Source organism: Ovis aries, unplaced genomic scaffold, assembly GCF_016772045.2.
Source record: "Ovis aries strain OAR_USU_Benz2616 breed Rambouillet unplaced genomic scaffold, ARS-UI_Ramb_v3.0 scaffold_87, whole genome shotgun sequence".
NCBI lineage: Eukaryota > Metazoa > Chordata > Mammalia > Artiodactyla > Bovidae > Ovis > Ovis aries.
Window position 1 is genome coordinate 537,433 of NW_024599828.1, and position 19,319 is coordinate 556,751.

General features: G+C 44.4%; 2 protein-coding genes across 2 annotated transcripts in view; both read right to left on the reverse strand.

Moving 5' to 3' along the window:
• The window catches only part of PAG3 (pregnancy-associated glycoprotein 3), a 928,325-nt gene that overhangs the window by 165,062 nt on the left and 743,944 nt on the right, over nucleotides 1-19,319 (reverse strand).
• LOC101109683 (pregnancy-associated glycoprotein 4-like) lies at nucleotides 966-10,047 on the reverse strand. Its single transcript, XM_027959288.3, has 9 exons — nucleotides 9,928-10,047; nucleotides 8,712-8,862; nucleotides 7,617-7,734; nucleotides 7,400-7,518; nucleotides 6,015-6,208; nucleotides 4,980-5,096; nucleotides 3,159-3,300; nucleotides 2,973-3,071; nucleotides 966-1,277 (listed from the first exon to the last, which is right to left on the reverse strand). The coding sequence occupies exons 1-9, from the start codon at nucleotides 9,978-9,980 to the stop codon at nucleotides 1,128-1,130; spliced, it is 1,143 nt and encodes a 380-aa protein (XP_027815089.1). The 5' UTR covers nucleotides 9,981-10,047; the 3' UTR covers nucleotides 966-1,127.

The following is a 19,319-nucleotide window of genomic DNA, read 5'->3' on the forward strand; positions in this document are numbered from 1 at the left end:
TCCATCCCTGGAGGAAGCTCAGAAACGCTGAAGGCTCTGTGTACCTTGGGTTCACTGATATATGCGTTGCATTCTCCTCAACAGCATTGGAGGCCAAGGAAGGGGGATTCTTGGCCCTGGAGGAGGGGGATGGCTCAGGGATTCACTGGGACCACCACTTACCAGGTAGGACTGGAAAGGACAGAGCAGGCATATGTGGCAGAGAGCTGGTGACTGGGGTGTGGGAAAAAGAGGGAACCAGCTCTGCATGAAGCACCTCACCCAACATCCCCTGGAGGAGAAGCCCAGTGATAAGTTCGTCTGAGATGGGACAAAGGGTGTGTATTTCATTATCCCTTATAATTCCTCTGAATGATTAGGTGGTGGAGTTTATGTGTCATCACAAACTCTTCCATGGCCTAGACCATCTGCCAGTTGCTATCCTTGGGGCTGCCTCTCCCCAGTTTCAGTCATATAGTTCTGGAGGAAATTAACAATCATGTGTCCTGCTGAGTCAGGTCCAAAAACCAAGCAAAACCAGTCATAAGACACCATGTCCCTGCCAGGATGCCTGATCTAGGGCTGTACGTGTGAACTGAGGTGGGTGATTCAGAGAACACCCTTGAACTCTGATGTCTGCAATCCTTTTTCCTTACTAGGTGATGCCTTCAGGATTTAAAACCCTAGGGCAGGTAGCTTGAACTCCCTCACTAGATGTAGAAGCCTTAAGTAAAATAGTTACCAGGCTAAGACCATCAAAGCAGACCGAAGGGAAATAGCGAGGGTAAAATAGAATTGATGATTTCTGAACTCTTGCTTCCAGTCACTGAGATCTTTGTATTTCCTCTGATACTTGTATCCTGGATTCCCAGTATCATTTCAATGAGTCTCCCCTTTCCTTGAAGCCAGTTGGAGTAGGGCTCCTCTCAATTTTGATTCAAACTCGGTTCTAGATCCTTCCCATCCAGACACAAACAGAGGCAACATTTGTTTCAGCACCATTAAGAGGAAAACACTTTATTCTTTACTGAGAATAGGGTGTACAGAACACCAAATACAGTTCACCAGCATCCTGGGCAGGAGTGCCCAAACTGTGAGTGAGTGTGTGTTAGGAGCGTCCTTACTGATTCCTGAACCACTCCAAGAATTTACACTGCCGGTGCCAGGCCAATCCTGTCATTTCCTCGATCAAAGACAGAGAAATACAGCCTCAGGAAGACGTCACCCAGAACCCAGGACTCTGTAGATGTCGTCACTCTTTTCTCTTTAAAGGCAGTATAGCAGTAGCCTAAAGAATCCTGGGGGAGTGAGAGACACACACCAGTCAGCATGAGTCCTTACCAGTGACTCCCCCCAATATCCAGACCCAGCAAAATTATTTGTTTTATTTCCCTTTTTTAGTAAGTATCAAGGGGTTTTCTGAGCAGCAGGGGATATGAGAGTTCATCCAAAACCAAAGAGGGCCAAAACATCAGGCTGTCATGAGGAAGGGTGTGGTGAGTGGAGGACTGGGAGGTGGGGAAACAGAGGAATGTAAAAAAACCGAAGTCCTATTGTAGAGCATCAGGAACTATATTCAATATTCAGTGATAAACCAAATGAAAAAGACTAAGAAGAAAATACTTTTATATGTATAACTGAGACACATTTTTCTGCAGCAGAACTTAACACAGAAGATCAGCCACACTTCAATATAATTATTTAGAGAAGAACAAGTGTGTCCATAGTTCCCCTCACTCCCTGTTTCTTTCCTTCTGACTCCTGCTCCTTGTTTTCTGTGCAGAGAATGCTGGTTCTCGTCCTGAATCCCCACAATCTGTGCTTTATTAAAAAAAAAAAAAAGCTTTATTTTGTATTGGAATATAGCTGATTAACAATATTCTGAGTTTCAGGTGGACAGTAAAGGGACTCAATCGTATGTATCAGGGTATCCTCGTCCCAAAGACACCCCTCCCATCCAGGCTGTCATAAAACTGAGTGGAGTTCCTTGTGCTACAAAGTAACTCAATGTAGGTTATCCATCTTAAATAGAGCAGTGCCCACAACACGTTCTTGAACACTTAACTCAGGAAGTCCGAGAAGCCTCCTTTGGCCCACACTCACCCTCTTTGGCCAATCCAGGCTTGGGTGGGTAAGGTACTCTCATTCCCCATCCCCACTGGTCAGTCCGTAGCCCTCATCAACCCTAGTATGTCCTCAGTGCCTTAGTGCAGACCACCTTGAGATGCCACTTGCATAGAATCCAGTGCACTTTTGCCTAGAACCAAGCAACTCTCCGTATGGTTCAATGAGTTTGTCATTATGGAATTCCTGAAATTCCCTCTCTTCCTCAAAGCCTTCTTTGAGCCCATCAGCCTGCTCTGAACTCTCGCAGGGAGCTGACATGAAGCCTCTCCCCTGTGCCGGGGCTGAGCAGTCACTGTGCACCCTTTATACACCTTATTATCCAACCTCACCACTGAAGGGTCGGGTACCCCAACTGACAAAGGAGGCACCTGTCCAGAGCAAGGGGAAGATGCAGGTGAGGATTAGGCTGACCATGTAATTTATCATTCAAAGCAGAAAAATCTTGAAAGGGTAAGGCAGACTGTTAACTTATGCTGGCACTTCACACTTGGACTGTCCCCAGCCATTCTCCAGATAACATGGCCTATTTCAAGGACTGCTAGAGTTGAATTTCATGTTCATGCATCTAAGGGTTCAGATTGAACTGAAGCTCTTTGAGGACTGAGGACCTTAGTGTTCCCCACTCCCTGACTCCCACCATGCCATATGGTGTGGTATCTCCACATTTATTTCAGGAAAATCAGTGTCCCACACAGCCCTTTACTCTCAAGTGGTTGGTTTTTTGGGAAGGACTGGTCCAGCCACAGGGCTCAACTGCATCTGCAATGGTGTGGCATGGCCTCCAGAGGACATATTTCTCCCAGCAGCAGCCCAAGGGTTCCTGCAAGCTCCAGTTTGAGAACCAACCCTCAGTATTGTCCCCTCACCTTGAGGATGTAGGCTCGAGCTGGCACTGGGTACTTGATGCCACTGATGGTGAAGATAATAGAGGGCAGAGTATTGACCACAGAACATGAAACGTAGTGCTGTTAGAGAGAGACGGTGAGAGGTTGACTATGCAGATCCTTTTTGTGTGTGTAGACTGGGAGTGACCCTGGGGCATGACCCTTCACCTTGAAACCACATCGCTTGGCACCAATGAGATTTTGTATGTTATCGACCAATCTTCCTGGGCCTTGGATATGTGATGCCCCGGTGTCCACCAAGGCCATGCAGCCGTCAGAACAAGCAATAACCTCTCTTTTCATGGTGATGCTGAGAGACAATGGAAGAAAGCAGGCATCAAGGTCGCTCTGAATCTCCCCAGAGTTGTCCCCTTCCTGACTGTCTCCTAAACAGCCCTTCATCTCTTGCCCTATTTTCCTTTGCTCTCGACACAGCACCTTTCCTGACATCATCAAAGGCAGGACTTGAATACACCAGGATCTTTGGTACCTTGACGCAAGCTGATCTTCCTTCCTAGAAGACTCCACTCCCCTTTGACTAGCATATTTCTTCTCATCTCCCAGATTCCAGCTTAATCGTATAGTTTTTGGAAAGTCTTTCCCCTGGTGTTTATCAGTCTCCTGTCTTGGTCACTCTCTGTAGACCCTTCCTCATGTCTGCTGCTGCTGCTGCTGCTAACTCAATTCAGTCGTGTCCGACTCTGTGCGACCTCATAGAGAGCAGCCCACCAGGCTCTGCCATCCCTGGGATTTTCCAGGCAAAGTACTTTAGTGGGTTGCCATTACCTTCTCCTCCTCATGTCTAGCATGTACCAAAGTCACAATTCACTATGTGGGTGAGTCACTTCATGTACATCTGCTTTCTTAGAGTGAGGGCGAGTTTTATTCTCCTTGCCTGCCTAAAGTGTCTGGCACACCGTGGATGCCCAATGCTTCTCTGTTCAATGAGTGAGTGAATGTAGACCGAGAAAACAATAGGAAACCTCCAGAGAGCTAAATCTGGTGGAGAACAAATAATGGGTCACACACAGAGTGAAGATGGTGATTCACAGGGGCAGCAATTCTCATAGTAGGGGGATAGAGGGGCTCCTCTGGGAGAGGGTATCTCCCAGCACTAGTCCTACAACCAGCTCAGACCCTGAGACCCTGGCCAGGAAATACATGACTAGCACACACAAACTCCAAAGGATAAGTCAGCTTTTGTCTGAGCATATCACACAGAACCGTATCAATTATGCCTCTTGTCCTCAGGTCACTCCTGGATCCCACATTCCTGATTCTCTGTTATAGACACTGCCCCTCTGTGTGCCCATAAATATGGGGTGCCTTTTTTATTAGTTGTTTTCACATCTTAAGACTGCAGCCAACCTCTCTCCACTGCTGGGTAGCTGCTCCCTAAGGAGACCAGTTTTCCCCATTTGCTCAGGAGTTTCCCTGTTTTTAAAATGACATTTATCTGTACTGAGAACTTTCTATGTCCTAGGTAGCACTGGACAGTTTATCATCTTATCATAACTCTGTTCAGGCTGGTGAAATTCTCCCTGATCCTCTGTTCAACACATTATAGAGTCTTCTAACCATGCTTCCCACCTCAAACGGCAGTGGGTGCAGCCCTCTCCCAGCAGCACAGATCTCTCTGGACCTTTTAAGGTCCTGGTCAGAGACTTGCTCAGAAGGCCTGGGGATTATGAAACCATGGGTTGTTTGTATATCTATGTGCTTGTGAGTTTGTTTGTATGTGTGTTTGTGTGTGTCTCTGTGAGTGCTTGTGTGTCTCTGACTAGCTATGCGTGTTTTCATATGTCTCTGTGTAGGTTATATTTGTCTGCTTGTATGTTTTCATGTGTCTGTGTGTCTGTGTGTGTCATTGTGGGTGGTGTATATGTCTGTGTGACTGTGTGTCTGAGAATGCATTTGTGTGTGTCTGCCTGGGTACATGTACACTAACAGGAGCATCACTTGGGCTGACGCTCAGAGGGAGAGGCTTACCGGTCTACGTGTAGAGTCCAGTCACCCGCTTGAATCAAAGGTATCCAGTTGAGCTCTCCCTTGTAGTAGCGGTGGTCCAACCCACCAAACATCACCACACTGCCCTCTTGCTCATCTCTGTAGAGAGATGTGAAGGGGGAATCCTTGGAGGACAATAACAACAGCACTGTCTGAGAGCTGTGCTGGCCCAAACATCAAGGCCCTAATGAGGTCCTCATGTACAGATACAGAAATCGAGTCCAGGAGAGATAGAGATCCAGACTGAGGTTCATTACTGTCTCATGAGTGGCATAGAGGAGCTTAGAAGGTGAATCACTTGTTTGAGCTCCACCCACTATGTCTTCTGAAGAAGCCCTGGACCTTCAGCAACCTGAGTGCTCAGACACCCTCAGAAGACAGGGTGCTGAAGTGTTTTGCCTTTCCCAGTGTCCACCTTGTCATTTTTCAGGAAAATCAAGGCCTGGGAGTTCTAAGGTGTGGGTTCAGGTCACCCAGAGTTGGCTCCATTGGCCTGTGACCTACAATGTCCAAAGGGGCCCACACTCAAAAGGGACCCCACCTCTGCTCTCCCCGTCTTGAAATGCCTAATATTTCTTGAATGAGGGGTCCCACGCTTTTGTGTCCCACACTTTAATTTCTCTCTGGCTCCACAAATTGGGTAGTTATTCCTGGGCTCTGTTTTAAATGCTAATGAGGAAGCAAAGAACCCCCATCCTTCTCCTTCCTTCCTTATCAAATTCATAAGCCAATCGTAATGCTTTTTCCTCCAACTTGTTTCCTGTTGCCTTCTTTTTGCCTCCCTCATGACTCACCCCCTAGACCAAGTTACTTGTCTGGAGCCCAGGAGTAGGGTTGTGTTCCAATAAAATTTTATTTATAAAAGCCAGTGGTGAAGCCAGATAGGGCCCTGGGGCCATAGTTATCCTTGGTTATATTACTCTCAGGATACTTCTTTATCAAGTGTTCTATAATTTTTGTGCAACTGAAAGCATCTTACAGCTAATTTGGAGAAAGGAATGTCCATCTCAGACTTACTTGCTCAAGTAGAAGGCAAAAACAGGTTCAGAAATGGCACCTTCATTCTTCAGCTTGTCAAAGACGGGGATGGCTCTAGAGGAGGATTTGTTGGGGTAGTTCAAGCCCAAGATGCCATCAAAACTTCTGTCCCGAAATCCGTATTCTGCTACGCTTAGACCGAACGGCTGGTCAATACTTACAAGGTCCCCAATCTGTGGGAGAGAAGAGTGTTCCCACTTACAGATATGTGAAGTGGGGCTAGGATTGGGCTGGGGTGCATTGCCATTAGATCCTTAGAGAAGAATTGAGGCTGGGCTCTGTCTTTGGTTGCCCACAGACGGTTAGAGCAAGGTAGAAGGGGAATTGGGTTTCCATTTGAGAGAGGCTATGAATTATAAAACATCGGCCCCACTGAAAAACACCACCCGAGTGAGTCAAATAGGCCTCGTGGCTTCTGTCCAGGTGGGGCAACCAGGAGTCAGGCCAGGTCACATTGGTGCCATCTTATTGTCAAAAGAATTGAGAGCAAGATAGCCTTCTCTTTGGCATCACTGTGACCTAATGACAAGACTGGACTGAACTCTCAGTAAGGTACTGTGGATTCTACATCTGTCAGGAAGACAAAAGCCAAAAACATAATCTTGCTTGCAGGGTTCTATGAAATTACTGCCTGGGGCATTCACTTTTGGGGATATGTGTATATTTCTGTGAGTGTATATGAGAGAGAAAGAGGGAGGGGAAGTACCCAAGTATTTTGGGAGAGGCAAACCATAGATTTATTAGACTCTCAAGGGTCCTCTCGAATAACAACTCATTTATCAGGCTCGTTGACTTCTCAGGCCTCCAGTTTCCCACTCTGGATACCTGAGGCCTTGACTGACCCCAGGGTCCCCTGATCAGTTTTATCCTGTCCCCAAACACCCCACAGCAAATTCAGTCCTGAAAAGCCAGCCTAACTCCACCTTTTATCACATGTGTACCCTCAGCAAGGCCCTTGCTGTCTGGACCTCAGTTTCCTCATATGTCTCATGAGCTAATCAGAGTAACTGCTGTGTGGGGTTGTTGCAGAATTAAACCAGTTATCACCTGAAAGTGGCTGGAACAGTCTGTTAATAGAAAAGTGGGTGTTTTATCCCTTCTCATTCCGAGCAAAATGAACCTTCAGCTGCTCATGGGCAGAGGAGCTGCAAGTCCGCACGTCAAGCCACTCTCTGGGTTAGCTAATCTGTTTGCTCGTGTGTCACCATGGGCACTGCCACCCCAGAGATGTGATCCTGTGGATAAGATGGCCAATATCTATGGGAGTTAGGCTAGGTAGGGTCCTGCCAGATGGTCCTACATCTGTTTTGAAAGCAGTGGTCGCCTTATATCCAGTCCTGACTCATCATTTGTTACACTGTTACCCGAACTGTGTCATGAGCAACAACTCCTTTCATTCTCCCAGCTCCATAGATGATCCTGAACGTCTCATTTGTAGGCCGGAAGGTGGAAGATTGACGATGTCTGAACCTAACGTGTGTAGCTGCAGACACAAGAGATGAGTGTCATCAGGTGCCAAGGGTGGAAACAGGGTGGCAGGGCAAGTGAAAGATGGTCCGGGTAGGGGTTGTCTGTACTCACAACAGGCTGAGCTACTGCAATAGTCGGAGGGCACCCACAAGTCAGATGAGCCTGTGTCAAAGATAACCTGGAATTCCTGAGGGGGTGTTCCAATGGTGATGTTACCCACATAGAATATCTATATGGAGAAGGAGGGAGTGGGTTAGAGCAGAACTGGCTACCCTCTGTTCCCACACTGATGACTCCCTCTGGTGTCACATATCTCTTGAGACTACTTTCTAACCACCATTCATTTCACAGACTTTGGTCACAGAATTATCTGCATTTGATATATTTTTCCTGTGCTACATTGTATGCAAGATATTGACTTTATGAACAGGCGTTGAAGTGGTCCTCCTGCATGGGAAGAACAGAGGCATAACCACTGGGCCTCCAGGACTGCTGGCCACCCAGAGAAGTCCTGGTGCCTTCATTTGGGAAGCTCTGTAGTTTCTTCAAACCAAGCCTTAGCACCCCCTTCTCAAGAAGGTCCCTCTTGATCAACTCCAGCCACTCCCTCTAAAGTCAGACCACATTCAATCAACACCACACAGGTGACCCTTTCATTTGACATGTATTTACTCTTTGCCTATTTCTCAGTCTGGAATGGACATTTTTGAAGACAAAATAAGCCTTTTCTAATCTAGAAAGAGTAAGCACTGTGTTAGATTCTTATGGCCATACATGGAATACAGGTTCAGTAACTTTTTCTTGCTATTGTTCTTGCATCTGTGGAAACTGAATTCCTCTACCTGGGGACTGACAATTGCTTTGCAGTTGGTTCTGCCTTTTGATCACTGATGGCTCAATCTTCATCTGTAACTGAGTGGCTCACCTAGTTCCTAAGGAACAATCACCCTCAAACTAATGACACATGTTTGACACAGAAATGGATATTTATTTACCTGCCACCTGGTAATTGCCAGGCCCAGTCACAAAGACCAACAGTTGAGGATGAGAGTGCCATTCTCTCTGGGTGGGGTCCCTATTTTCCAATGTCTCAGCCTCCTGCAGGAACCCCAATCCCAACATCCCACCTGGCACCTCCAGATGAGCCCCATGCTAAGCTAGAGCACCAGGGAGCCCTGTGGAGCACGATCCTTCCCAAATACTCACATCTCTGATGTTTCTCAGTGGGTGGATAGTTAGATTTGAACCACGAAAAGAAATCTGGGACAGTCTATAAGCATGCTCCTTCAAGACATTGTTCAGCATGTTTTTTCCACTGAGGGTTTTTCTCATGGTCTTCATTCTCCTTAGAGGTATTCTTTCATTGAATATTTGACAAAAATACAAAGATGATGCTACAATTAGCTGTCAGTGTTAACGTATAACTGTCATTGTAATGGATATGTGTGTTTTCTAATCATTTTTATGAGGCACATTATTATCAGAATTTTATGCATATACCATGACAAAGACATAGATTTGAATACAGGTTATTTTCTGCAATATTGGGTAAGCCATATGATCATGTGGTGTCTCAGTGTCCCCTTTGGCAAAATGGTGGAATGTAACAATACAAACACTCCAAATAGAATATCTTGGGGATAAGTGAAGTGATGGATATAAGGTACCTGATAAATAGGAGTTCTCAACAATGACAGCCATTAGCATTGCTGTTGCCATCCCACTCATTCCCTCTCAAAGAACCTCAAGGAAGGAGATAGAAGGGGGACTCATTCTATTTTACAAGGGAGAAAATTGAAATGCAAGAGGTTTCTGAGTTGGGTGTTGTCACACTGCTTGCCAGATATAAGACAGTTTATCTTTCTCCATGCTGAAAGAGAAGAGAGAGTTGAAAGTGAAATCCATGATATAGGGAACAAGGAAGGGAAATTCAGAGGCTTGAGAAGGAAGGATGAGTAAATTGAAAAATTAAAAGCAAACAACACAAAGAGAAATACACTCCCAGTGACTTCCAAAGAGATGTAGAGATAAATGACAGTGATATAGACATGCAGACATAGGCATATACAGACTGAAATAGACAGGGAAAAAGGAGGACATGTTGAACAAAATGTAGAAAAGTGCTGTTCCATAGGACCCCATCAAGATCTGCATAGACTGTGCAATGAACAGTTGCAAGGAGTTGCAACTTCAACAGGACATGACATGACTGGACCCCAAGTGTTTTGCAACCCAAATCTACACCAAGACCTTGGGATCCACAGTTCTTATAGCAAGTTACTTATAAATAAATCAGAGTTGAGCTGTAACACTCTTACAGTAATATTCCTTTCCATTCTAAATCTGATGGTTGGAAGAATAATCAGATGAAAAGAAAAATCTGAGAAAGGAATATTATGTGACATACAGTCCCCATACTTACTTGACTATGCACTCTGTGAAGGCCACCAGCCCAAGGAGCACAAGCCACTTCATGCTTCGTTTCTGGCTCCAAGTACTCAGGGATGTTTAGGTTCTTAGTGTGTAGTGGTGACCAGGAGCCCCTAGTTATATACGCTCTGACCTACCCTAGTTTTCCCCTTCAGGCCACTAAAAGATCTGAAAAAAAAAAAAAAACACAAAGGTCTTGACAAAAACTTTACCTTCATCAGTGTCCTTGGCGAATGGACTTTGAAGCTTTTCAGAATACAGAGAATTGAGCTGTAATCTCTTCCTTGAATCTTGGCTGGAAAATCAAGCTGATCTGCTTGGACATCTAAGAAGATGGAAAACCTTGCCTACTTGGAGAAAAAGCTGTTAACAACATCATGAACAATGGATATTAGGGGCCATGCTCGGACATGTGTGGTTTCATGTCATCTTCCTATGCGTTGCCCTCTTCGTTGCCGAGGACATTGCTAGGATGATAACTTGTCAAATGGCAAAGTGAAGACTTCAGGGACAGCCCAGGGACATACAACTGGCTTTAGGTAGGGGGTCTAATGGCAGACTTAGGGGCACTTATGATGCTAGGCTGCATCAAAGATTTAGGGCAGAGCAGTACTTCAATTGCATGGTTTCTACATTGGAAGAAATGTCAGATGCATCCACAAGATATTTTCTATCATCCAACAACTGTACAAGGAAGAACTGTGTGCTAGGTTCTGGGTTAAAGGCTTTGAAGTCAAAGTTGATCAAGACAAAGGTAGTCTTTATCTTAAGAGAGCTAGAAGTCTAGTTCTTACAAAGTCATAGCCCCAGGAGGCAGGAGATATTATACTAGGACTAGGTGGCCATGTTGGAATCTGGGCAGCACAGGCCTTACCTCTGTTAACAGCCTTTCCTCCATTTCATCCATGCTCGAAAAGCAGGCCAGTTGGCCATGTTTTGAAGAAAATCAGAAGTTTGGATATTTATGTGCAATCTACTGATTTTAATGTTAGCAACTAATTTTATTCCCCCCCCCCCAAAAAAAAGTGGGAACAAAATCTCCCCAGCGATGTGCTGGAATCAGCCTTCAGTCTGCATGGTTTTGTTTCTGGCCTAGAGTCGGGAGTGCAGTGGGAACAGAAATGAATTAAATTCATGTTGGTTGATTTTAAAAGAGACTGAATGCATACTAAACATGCTGACTCATTGGAAAAGACCCTGATATTAGGAAAGATTGAAGGCAAGAGGAGAAGTGGAAGACAGAGGATGAGATGGTTGGATAACAACACCAAGTCGATGGACATGAGCTTTAGAAAGCTCCGGGAGTTGGTGATCGATAGGGAAGCCTTGCTTGTTGCAGTCTATGGCGTTGCAATGAGACGGACACAACTGAATTCCTGAACTGAACTGAACAAATTGAGAACAAAGAATAATAAATCTAATTGCATCAAGTTGTTGACTACCTACCTATAACAACACATTACTAAAGTGGCTTTAAAATTCAGACTTATGACTCTACATTCAGAGTGGAATATCTTCTAAGGAAAAATAAAAATCCTGCCCATCAAAACAAAACCAAAGGAAACCAAAAGAAAAAAAAGGAAAGAAATCTGACACTATATTCAACAACTTCGTTCAGTTAAGTTGCTCAGTCATGTTCAACTCTTGTGAGCCCATGAACGGCAGCACACAAGGCCTCCTTGTCCATCACCAACCCAGAGTCCACACATATTCATGTCTCTTGAGTTGGTGATGCCATCCAACCATCTCATCCTCTGTCATCCCCTTCTCCTCCTGCCCTTAATCTTTCCTAACATAAGGTCCTTTTCAAATGAGTCAGCTCTTTGCTTCTGGTGGCCAAGTATTGGAGTTTCAGCTTCAGCATCAATTCTTCCAGTGAACATTCAGGACTGATTTCCTTTAGGATGACTAGTTGTATCTCCTTGCAGTCCAAGGGACACTCAAGATTCTTCTCCAACACCACCGTTCAAAAGTCCAGTTCTAACTGCTGCCTCCTGACCTGCATACAGGTTTCTCAAGAGGCAATTCAGGTGGTTTTGTATTTCCATCTATTTCAGAATTTTCCACATTTTACTGTGATCCACACAGTCAAACACTTTGGCATAGTTGGTAGAGCAGAAGTAAGTGTTTATCTGGAATTTCTTGCTTTTTTAATAATCCATCAGATGTTGGCAATACGATCTTTGGTTCCTCTGCCTTTTCTACAACCAGCTTGATCATCTGGAAGTTCATGATTCACGTATTGCTGAAGCCTGGCTTGGAGAATTTTTAGCATTACTTTACTAGTGTGTGAGATGCGTGCAATGTGTGGTAGCTAGAGCAATCATTGGCAGTGCCTTTCTTTGGGATTGCAACGAAAACTGACCTTGTCCAGACCTGTGGCCACTGCTGAGTTTTCCAAATTTGCTAGCATATTGAGTGCAGCATTTTCACAGCATCATCTTTCAGGATTTGAAATAGTTCAACTGGAATTCCATCACCTCCACTGGCTTTGTTCATAGTGATGCTTTCTAAGGCCCATTGACTTCACATTCTAGGATGTCTGGCTCTAGATGAGTGATCACACCATCGTGATTGTCTGGGTTGTGAAGATCTTTTCTGTACAGTTCCTCTGTGTATTCTTGCTACCTCTTCTTAATATCTTCTGCTTCTGTTAGGTCCATACAATTTCTGTCCTTTATTGAGCTCATCTTTGCTGGACATATTCCCTTGGTATCTCTACTTTTCTTGAAGTGATCTCTAGTCCTTCCCATTCCGTTGTTTTCCTCTATTTCTTTGCATTGCTCACTAGGGAGTCTTTTTTGTCTCTCCTTGCTATTCTTCAGAACTCTGCATTCAAGTGGGTAAATCTTTGCTTTTCTCCATTGCTTTTTGCTTTAATTCTTTTCACAGCTATCTGTAAGGCCTCCTCAGACAGCCATTTGGCTTTTTGGATTTCTTTTCTTTGGGGATGGTCTTGATTCCTGTCTCCTGTACAATGTCATGAACCTCTATCCATCGTTCATCAGGCACTCTGTCTATTAGATCTAGTCCCTTAAATCTATTCCTCACTTCCACTGTATAGTTCTAAGGGATTTGATTTAGGTCATACCTGAATGGTCTAGTGCTTTTCTCCACTTTCTTCTATTTCAGTCTGAATTTGCCAATAAGAAGTTCATGATCTAAGCCACCATCAACTCCCAGTCTTGTTTTTCCTGACTATATAGAGCTTCTCCATCTTGGCTGCAAAGAATATAATCAGTCTGATTTTGGTGCCAACCATCTGGTGATGTCCATGTGTAGAGTCTTCTCTTGTGCTGTTGGAAGAGGGTATTTGCTATGACCAGTACGTTCTATTGGCAGAATGCCTTTGTGCTACTTCATTTTGTACTCCAAGGCCAAATTTGCATGTTACTCCTGGTGTTTCTTGACTCCTACTTTTGCATTTCAGTCCCCTACAATGAAAGTGACGTCTGTTTTAGGTGTTAGTTCTAGAAGGTCTTATAGGTATTCATAGAACTCTTGAGCTTCAGCTTCTTCAGCCTTATTGATCAGGGTATAGACTTGGATTATTGTGGTATTGAATGGCTTGCCTTGGAACAGAGATCATTCTCTTGTTTTTGAGACTGCATCCAAGTACTGCATTTCAGACTCTTCTGTTGACCATGATGTCTACTCCATTTCTTCTAAGGGATTCCTGCCCACAGTAGTAGATATAATGGTCATCTGAGTTAAAGTGACCCATTCCAGTCCATCTAAGTTCGTTTTCCTAGAATGTCTGTGTTCACTCTTGTCATCTCCTGTTTGACCACTTTCAATTTGCCTTGATTCATGGACCTAACAATCCAGGTTCCTATGCAGTATTGCTCTCTACAGCATCAAATCTTGCTTCTATCACCAGTCCCACCCACAGCTCTGTGTTGTCTTTGCTTTTCCTTTATTATTTCTGGAGTAATTTCTCCATTGATCTCTAGTAGCATATTGGGCACCCACTGACCTGGGGAGTTCGTCTTTCAGTGTTTTATCTTTTTGCTTATCATACTGTTCATGGGGTTCTCAAGGCAAGAATATTGAAATGGTTTGCCATTCCCTTCTCCAGTGGACCACATTCTGTCAGACCTCTCCACCATGACCCATCCATCTAGGGTGGCCCCACATGGCGTGGCTTAGTTTTACTGAGTTAGACAAGGCTGTGGTCCGTGTGCCAGATTGGCTAGTTGTCTGTGCATGTGATTTCACTCTGTCTGCCCTCTGATGCCCTCTCTCAGCGCCTACCATCTTACTTGGATTTTTCTCATCTTGGACGTGGGGTATCACTTCACTGCTCTCCAAAAAGCACAGCCGCTGTTCTTTACCTTGGAAGTAGGGTAGCTCCTCTTGATTGCTGCCCCTGATTTAGACATGAGGTAGTTCCTCTCTGCCACACTTCTGCGCTGCCGTTGTAGCCGCCATGCATCTGCACTGCCATCGCAGCTGAGGCGAGCAAAAATTCAACCACGTATTGTTCCTCATATTGTTTCTGTTATTGTGATAGAATCGTATGTATGTTAACAGATAAAAGCAAGATGATAATTAAAACTAATGTTTTAAAGTAAGCCTTTTGGTGGCTAGGAAAAAAAGGTTCACACATAACAAAGAAGTTTAATTCAAACCCTGCTGTCTTAAATCTTGAACTAAAAGCATAAGTTTGTACCAACTAATTATATTCCTTTTTATTTTAATTTTGAAGGAAAATGGGTACTTACTCCTCCAACCATTGTAAAGCCTAGAAGTAGTAACAAATTCATGACAGTGCCCATTCTGTGGTCTAATATGTAGCTTCTAAGTACAGTTCCCATCAGAAGATCTTAAAAAGACGGCTAAATTCAGGACTGGGTAGAGAAATGCACAAAATAATCTTGGGAATCATGAAGGACCAGAAAACTGAGGGACTTCAAAGACCAGTGAGGACTGGGCAGAATGTTTAGGAATCCAAATGAAAAGGCATGACATCTACCAGTCTGTTGGGCAGAATGATGCTTCTGCTTCTCAACACACTGTTTATGTTTCTCATAGCTTTCCTGCCAAGAAACTAATGTCTTCTGATTTCATGGCTGCAGGCACCATCCACAGTGGTTTTAGAGGCTAAGATGAAGAAATCTGTCAGTGCTTCCACATTTTCTCCTTCTATTTGCCATGAAGGATGTGGCTGAATCCCATGATCTTCGTTTTTTAATATTGAATTTCAAGCTGGTTGAACGTGTCCAAATGTTAATAGGAAACATGTAATTTGTCACTGTGATAGACTGCTAGGACACCAACTCACCATTCTGAGTCAACTCTCACATCCAGTCATTTATTCCTAAAGGAGAACAACCAAATGCAACATGTGACTACATTCTTTCAATAAACTGTGAAAAGACATCAGCTTTTTGAGCATCAGGGAAATTTGTACATAGACTGGATATAAAATATTCATTTTTTGGGGGGAAAAAGAGCATTTTTTTCATATCCTAACATTCTACCGCAGATACTCATTATGTAGATTTGGTGAAATATTCATCTTGTCCCTAAAATACTTCAGGGAAAATGAATAAGCATTCAAACAAAGAGAATAAAATGATGGCCTGTCTTGATTTAAAAACTGATAGCTGTTATGCTATGCATAGCTGCTATGGATTGTATTGTGTCTACACTTGATTGCCAATGTGATGGTATTAGGAAGTAGGGCATTTGGGAGGTACCCAGGTTGACATGGAGTTTTGATGGGATTAGCCTCTCCCTTTTCTCTCTTATTCTCCTTCTTCTTCCTTCCCTTCTGCCACCACATGTGAGAACACAGCAAGAAGAAAAAGATTGATGCAAGTCAAGAATGTCTTCTCTGGGATCTCAGTTGGCCACGACCTTGATGTTGCATAGTCTCCAGTCTATGACAGCCTGTGGGACTAAGAGAATAGCTTTGTGGTTATTGATGCCAAATGATGAAATATAGGGTTCATGACACTCTTCTTTCTTATATTTGTTATGTTTGAAATTTGTTGCATAAGAGGTTTATGGAAAGTCCATTTTGAAGGTTCTGTCTTAGTGATACCCTGAGGAGTCCAAGAATACAGATTTAGGCAGGTCCCCAATGAATGAGTGGTTGGAGGACCACATGCTCCTTACTCCAACTCATCTCTTGTCATCTGAAAACTGTCCCCCACAACTGACACCCTTACCACCCCCTTCCCCAATCTGCATCTCCATTCTTCTCCTAAGCTCAGTCATCTAGCTGAGGATGTTGATGACTCAGGACAGGGTCTGGAAGCAGAAGGAATGTGGACATTTTTAGGAAGAATGTACTGGGAAGACCCGTCTTGGTTTTCCCTCCTTTAGTGCGATTTGCAGGTAAGGGATTGGGCCTGGGTAGGGAGGGAGCCACAAGTGGGACTGCCTAGATATCTACAAGTGAAGGGCAGAAAAATTCAGAACCCAGTAACCACGAAGTGGGCAGTGTGCACAGGACCGAGGAGGGAAGGAAGAAACACTGGGAAAAGAATAGCGCCTACCAAAAGGCCAGACCTTCCTGAGTCTTCTGGTTAAACTTGAAAGTAACATCCTTCCTGCTAGAATTCCTGCTCCAGATGTGGAGGGGAGAGAGCTCTACTTACTCCTAATGAGTCAAAGAGAGAGGGACAGTTTTCCCCAGAGGTCGTTTGATTCCACTCTAACTGTGGGTATCATCCCAAGCCAGAGACCAAATGGCGGGTCATCCAAAAGATGATCTACTTTAAAAAATCTTAAAAATACTACAAAATTTGTCTAAGAGTCCTGGCATATCTAGTTCCCAGAGTTTTTTTGGAGACATGATTCATCACCCAAATTTGGGTTTCTGCTGAGAAATCTACATGCTTCCCCATTGGTAACTCCTGAATTATAACTACCTGATCTCATCCCACAGAACCCAAATGACGGTAAGTTCCAGAGGGCAAGGCCTCTAAGGTCCTCGATGGCACAGCAGCTGTGTGCCAAATAGTCTACATCTCTCAGTCCTGAGACCAGGACCCATGAACATCACCAGACAGTTACATCCCCCTGCCCACCAGAGGCAACCTCATCATCCTCAGCAACAGCCACCTCTGAGCCACATGTCCACTGATTGGCATTGAACCTCATTCTGGAACAAGTGTTCTGGAGCATGTCCAGACTCCCTCATCCAAAAAATGGGAAACTGAACCCTGGGGTGTGTGACTCACCTTAGCTGTAGGTAGGTCAGTGAAGATGTGGGACCCAGGAACTCCGGTTCCCAGGTTAGGAGACTTCCAGGAAGGGAAAGATGAGAGAAAACTCCATTGTATTCACTGCTGGGTAGCTCTCAGATGTCTGCAAGCATCAGAGTGGAAGTTTCTTTCACGTTGCCCCTCAAGTCTGGTTCTGATTTTATTAGCAGACCTGCCTCCCTGGATCAGCAGGAATGCGATATTCAGAGCTGTTTCTTCTAGATTCCAGGCACATTGGGAGAGCCCCAGCTGTAGTGACCCTAGGAGGCTGTCATGCTGGTGGACACTGACTCACTCCCAACTCAGAATCCCCAGAATTCCCAACTCTCATTCAGACAACACAGACGTTTGGTTGACTGGGTAACATGAACCTGAATTCACGGCAAGAAGCATTCTCTTCTCAGCCTTCTAGCAACTTAGATATGTGCCTTATGTTTCCTCAGGGAACCATTGGCTGAGCGAGGTCGGGGTCTGAGACTAGCCTGGATGCAGGGGATATGTTTCCACTTTGATGCTCCAAATAGACCTTGGAGATTCAAAGGCCTTGAGAGAATTACAATCACCCGTATATTTTGTAGGTACTTTGCTTTATGAATCTGGTTGGAGAAAAAGGACAGAACCACAGGACAAGCCTGGACATCTCTGGGTCTCAACTGACTGTGACTAGAGTTCTAGCCACCAGGCTTCACAGTCAGGTGCTGATGTTATTCACAGGCCACCTTTGAAGAAGCAAAAGAGGAGAGAGTTTTGGGCAGAGAGCATTGTGGTCAAAGGGCCATGGGAATCACACGGGAAAGATGAAATAAGAATTGTTCCTTGTTTCTTTGCTCTATCAGTTCCTTGGCTTTTCTACTCCTGAGAACAAGTACTTGGAGAGTCAGAGCATTGGTGGTGCTCCTGGCACCTGATGCTCCTGGTGATAACCAGTTTATGGACAATTCACTGAGTCCAGAGCATATTCAGCCTCATGATAGCCCTAGGTTCTCCCTTCTTGGGAAGGCTGACATGGCTCATTGCTGCTAACTCACAACTGAAGCATGGAATGAGGTCATGGTGGTTGACCTGTGGATCAAGTTCCCAGCATGGAAGGAAGATTGGCAGTGGAAGGGTAGCCATTTATTAAACTTGTTTACCTTGGTCCTTAGCAGGGTCGACTTCCCTTATCTAGAAAGTCTTTCTCCTAGATTTTTGCATGGCCAGGTCCTTCTTCACATTCAGCATCATATCAAATGAGTCTCTGTCAAGCTTGCTTTCCCTGGCCACTCCACTCTCACAAGCACAGACCCTGATCCATAAAGTGCCTATACACACTTCCCTCCATCAAAACAGTAAGTATAATTACCAATGTTGAAAGGTGGCAGAGGGATAAATTGAGAGTTTGAGATTAATTTATGTATACTTCTTTATTTAATAGAAAATTAACTGTACAGCACAGGAATTCTGCTCAGTAGACTGTAATATCCTGTATGGGAAAAGAATCTAAGAAACAATGGATACATGTGTATGTATAAGGAAATTAATTTCCCATACAACTAAGATTAATGCAATGTTGCAAATCAACTACACTCCTATATAAATTAAAACCTGAATTTTAAAAAATCCTTACATGTAGAGACCCATGGAGTTCTTCAGACTCTCAGGAATCCAGATATGATGTTGGAGATGGCAGAAAAGGTGGAGAAATCTAGACATTATCTGAGTTTGCTTTTTCCTGAGCTTTGGTGTCTTTTGCTTCTAGTGTATTTTTTGATTTGTCTTTGGAGGATCTAATACAAGGGCTTGGAGACACCAGCTGCAGACACTAGTTGAAGGAAGAGAGGGAGGCACTAGTGGGAGCGTGAAATCCCAGCTCCGTAGCCTTGGGTTGGGACATGTTTGAGGCACAACTTATATCCCAAGTTCCCTGTGAAAACAGGCTGTAGCTTCCCTCTTCACAACTTGCATGATATCAGACCCAGACTGTTTTCATCCTTTTTCATGTCCTGCTTCCCCTGAGACCTCACTGATTTTTCTGGGAGAATCTTTTTTTTTTTTTTTCCTTTTGCCAGCACTGGGTCTTCATTGCAGAGAAAGCAATGGCACCCCACTCCAGTACTCTTGCCTGGAAAATCCCATGAACAGAGGAGCCTGGAAGCCTGCTGTGCATGGGGTTGCTGAGGATCAGGCA

Coding starts and splice junctions, on each gene's coding strand:
- LOC101109683 (XM_027959288.3), bottom strand. CDS start 9,980: ATGAAGTGGCTTGTGCTCCTTGGGCTGGTGGCCTTCACAGAGTGCATA. Junction 3,301..4,979: donor TGGACTCTACACGTAGACCG/GTAAGCCTCTCC, acceptor ATTGTCTCTCAG/CATCACCATGAAAAGAGAGG. Junction 1,278..2,972: donor CTCGAGCCTACATCCTCAAG/GTGAGGGGACAA, acceptor TCACTCCCCCAG/GATTCTTTAGGCTACTGCTA.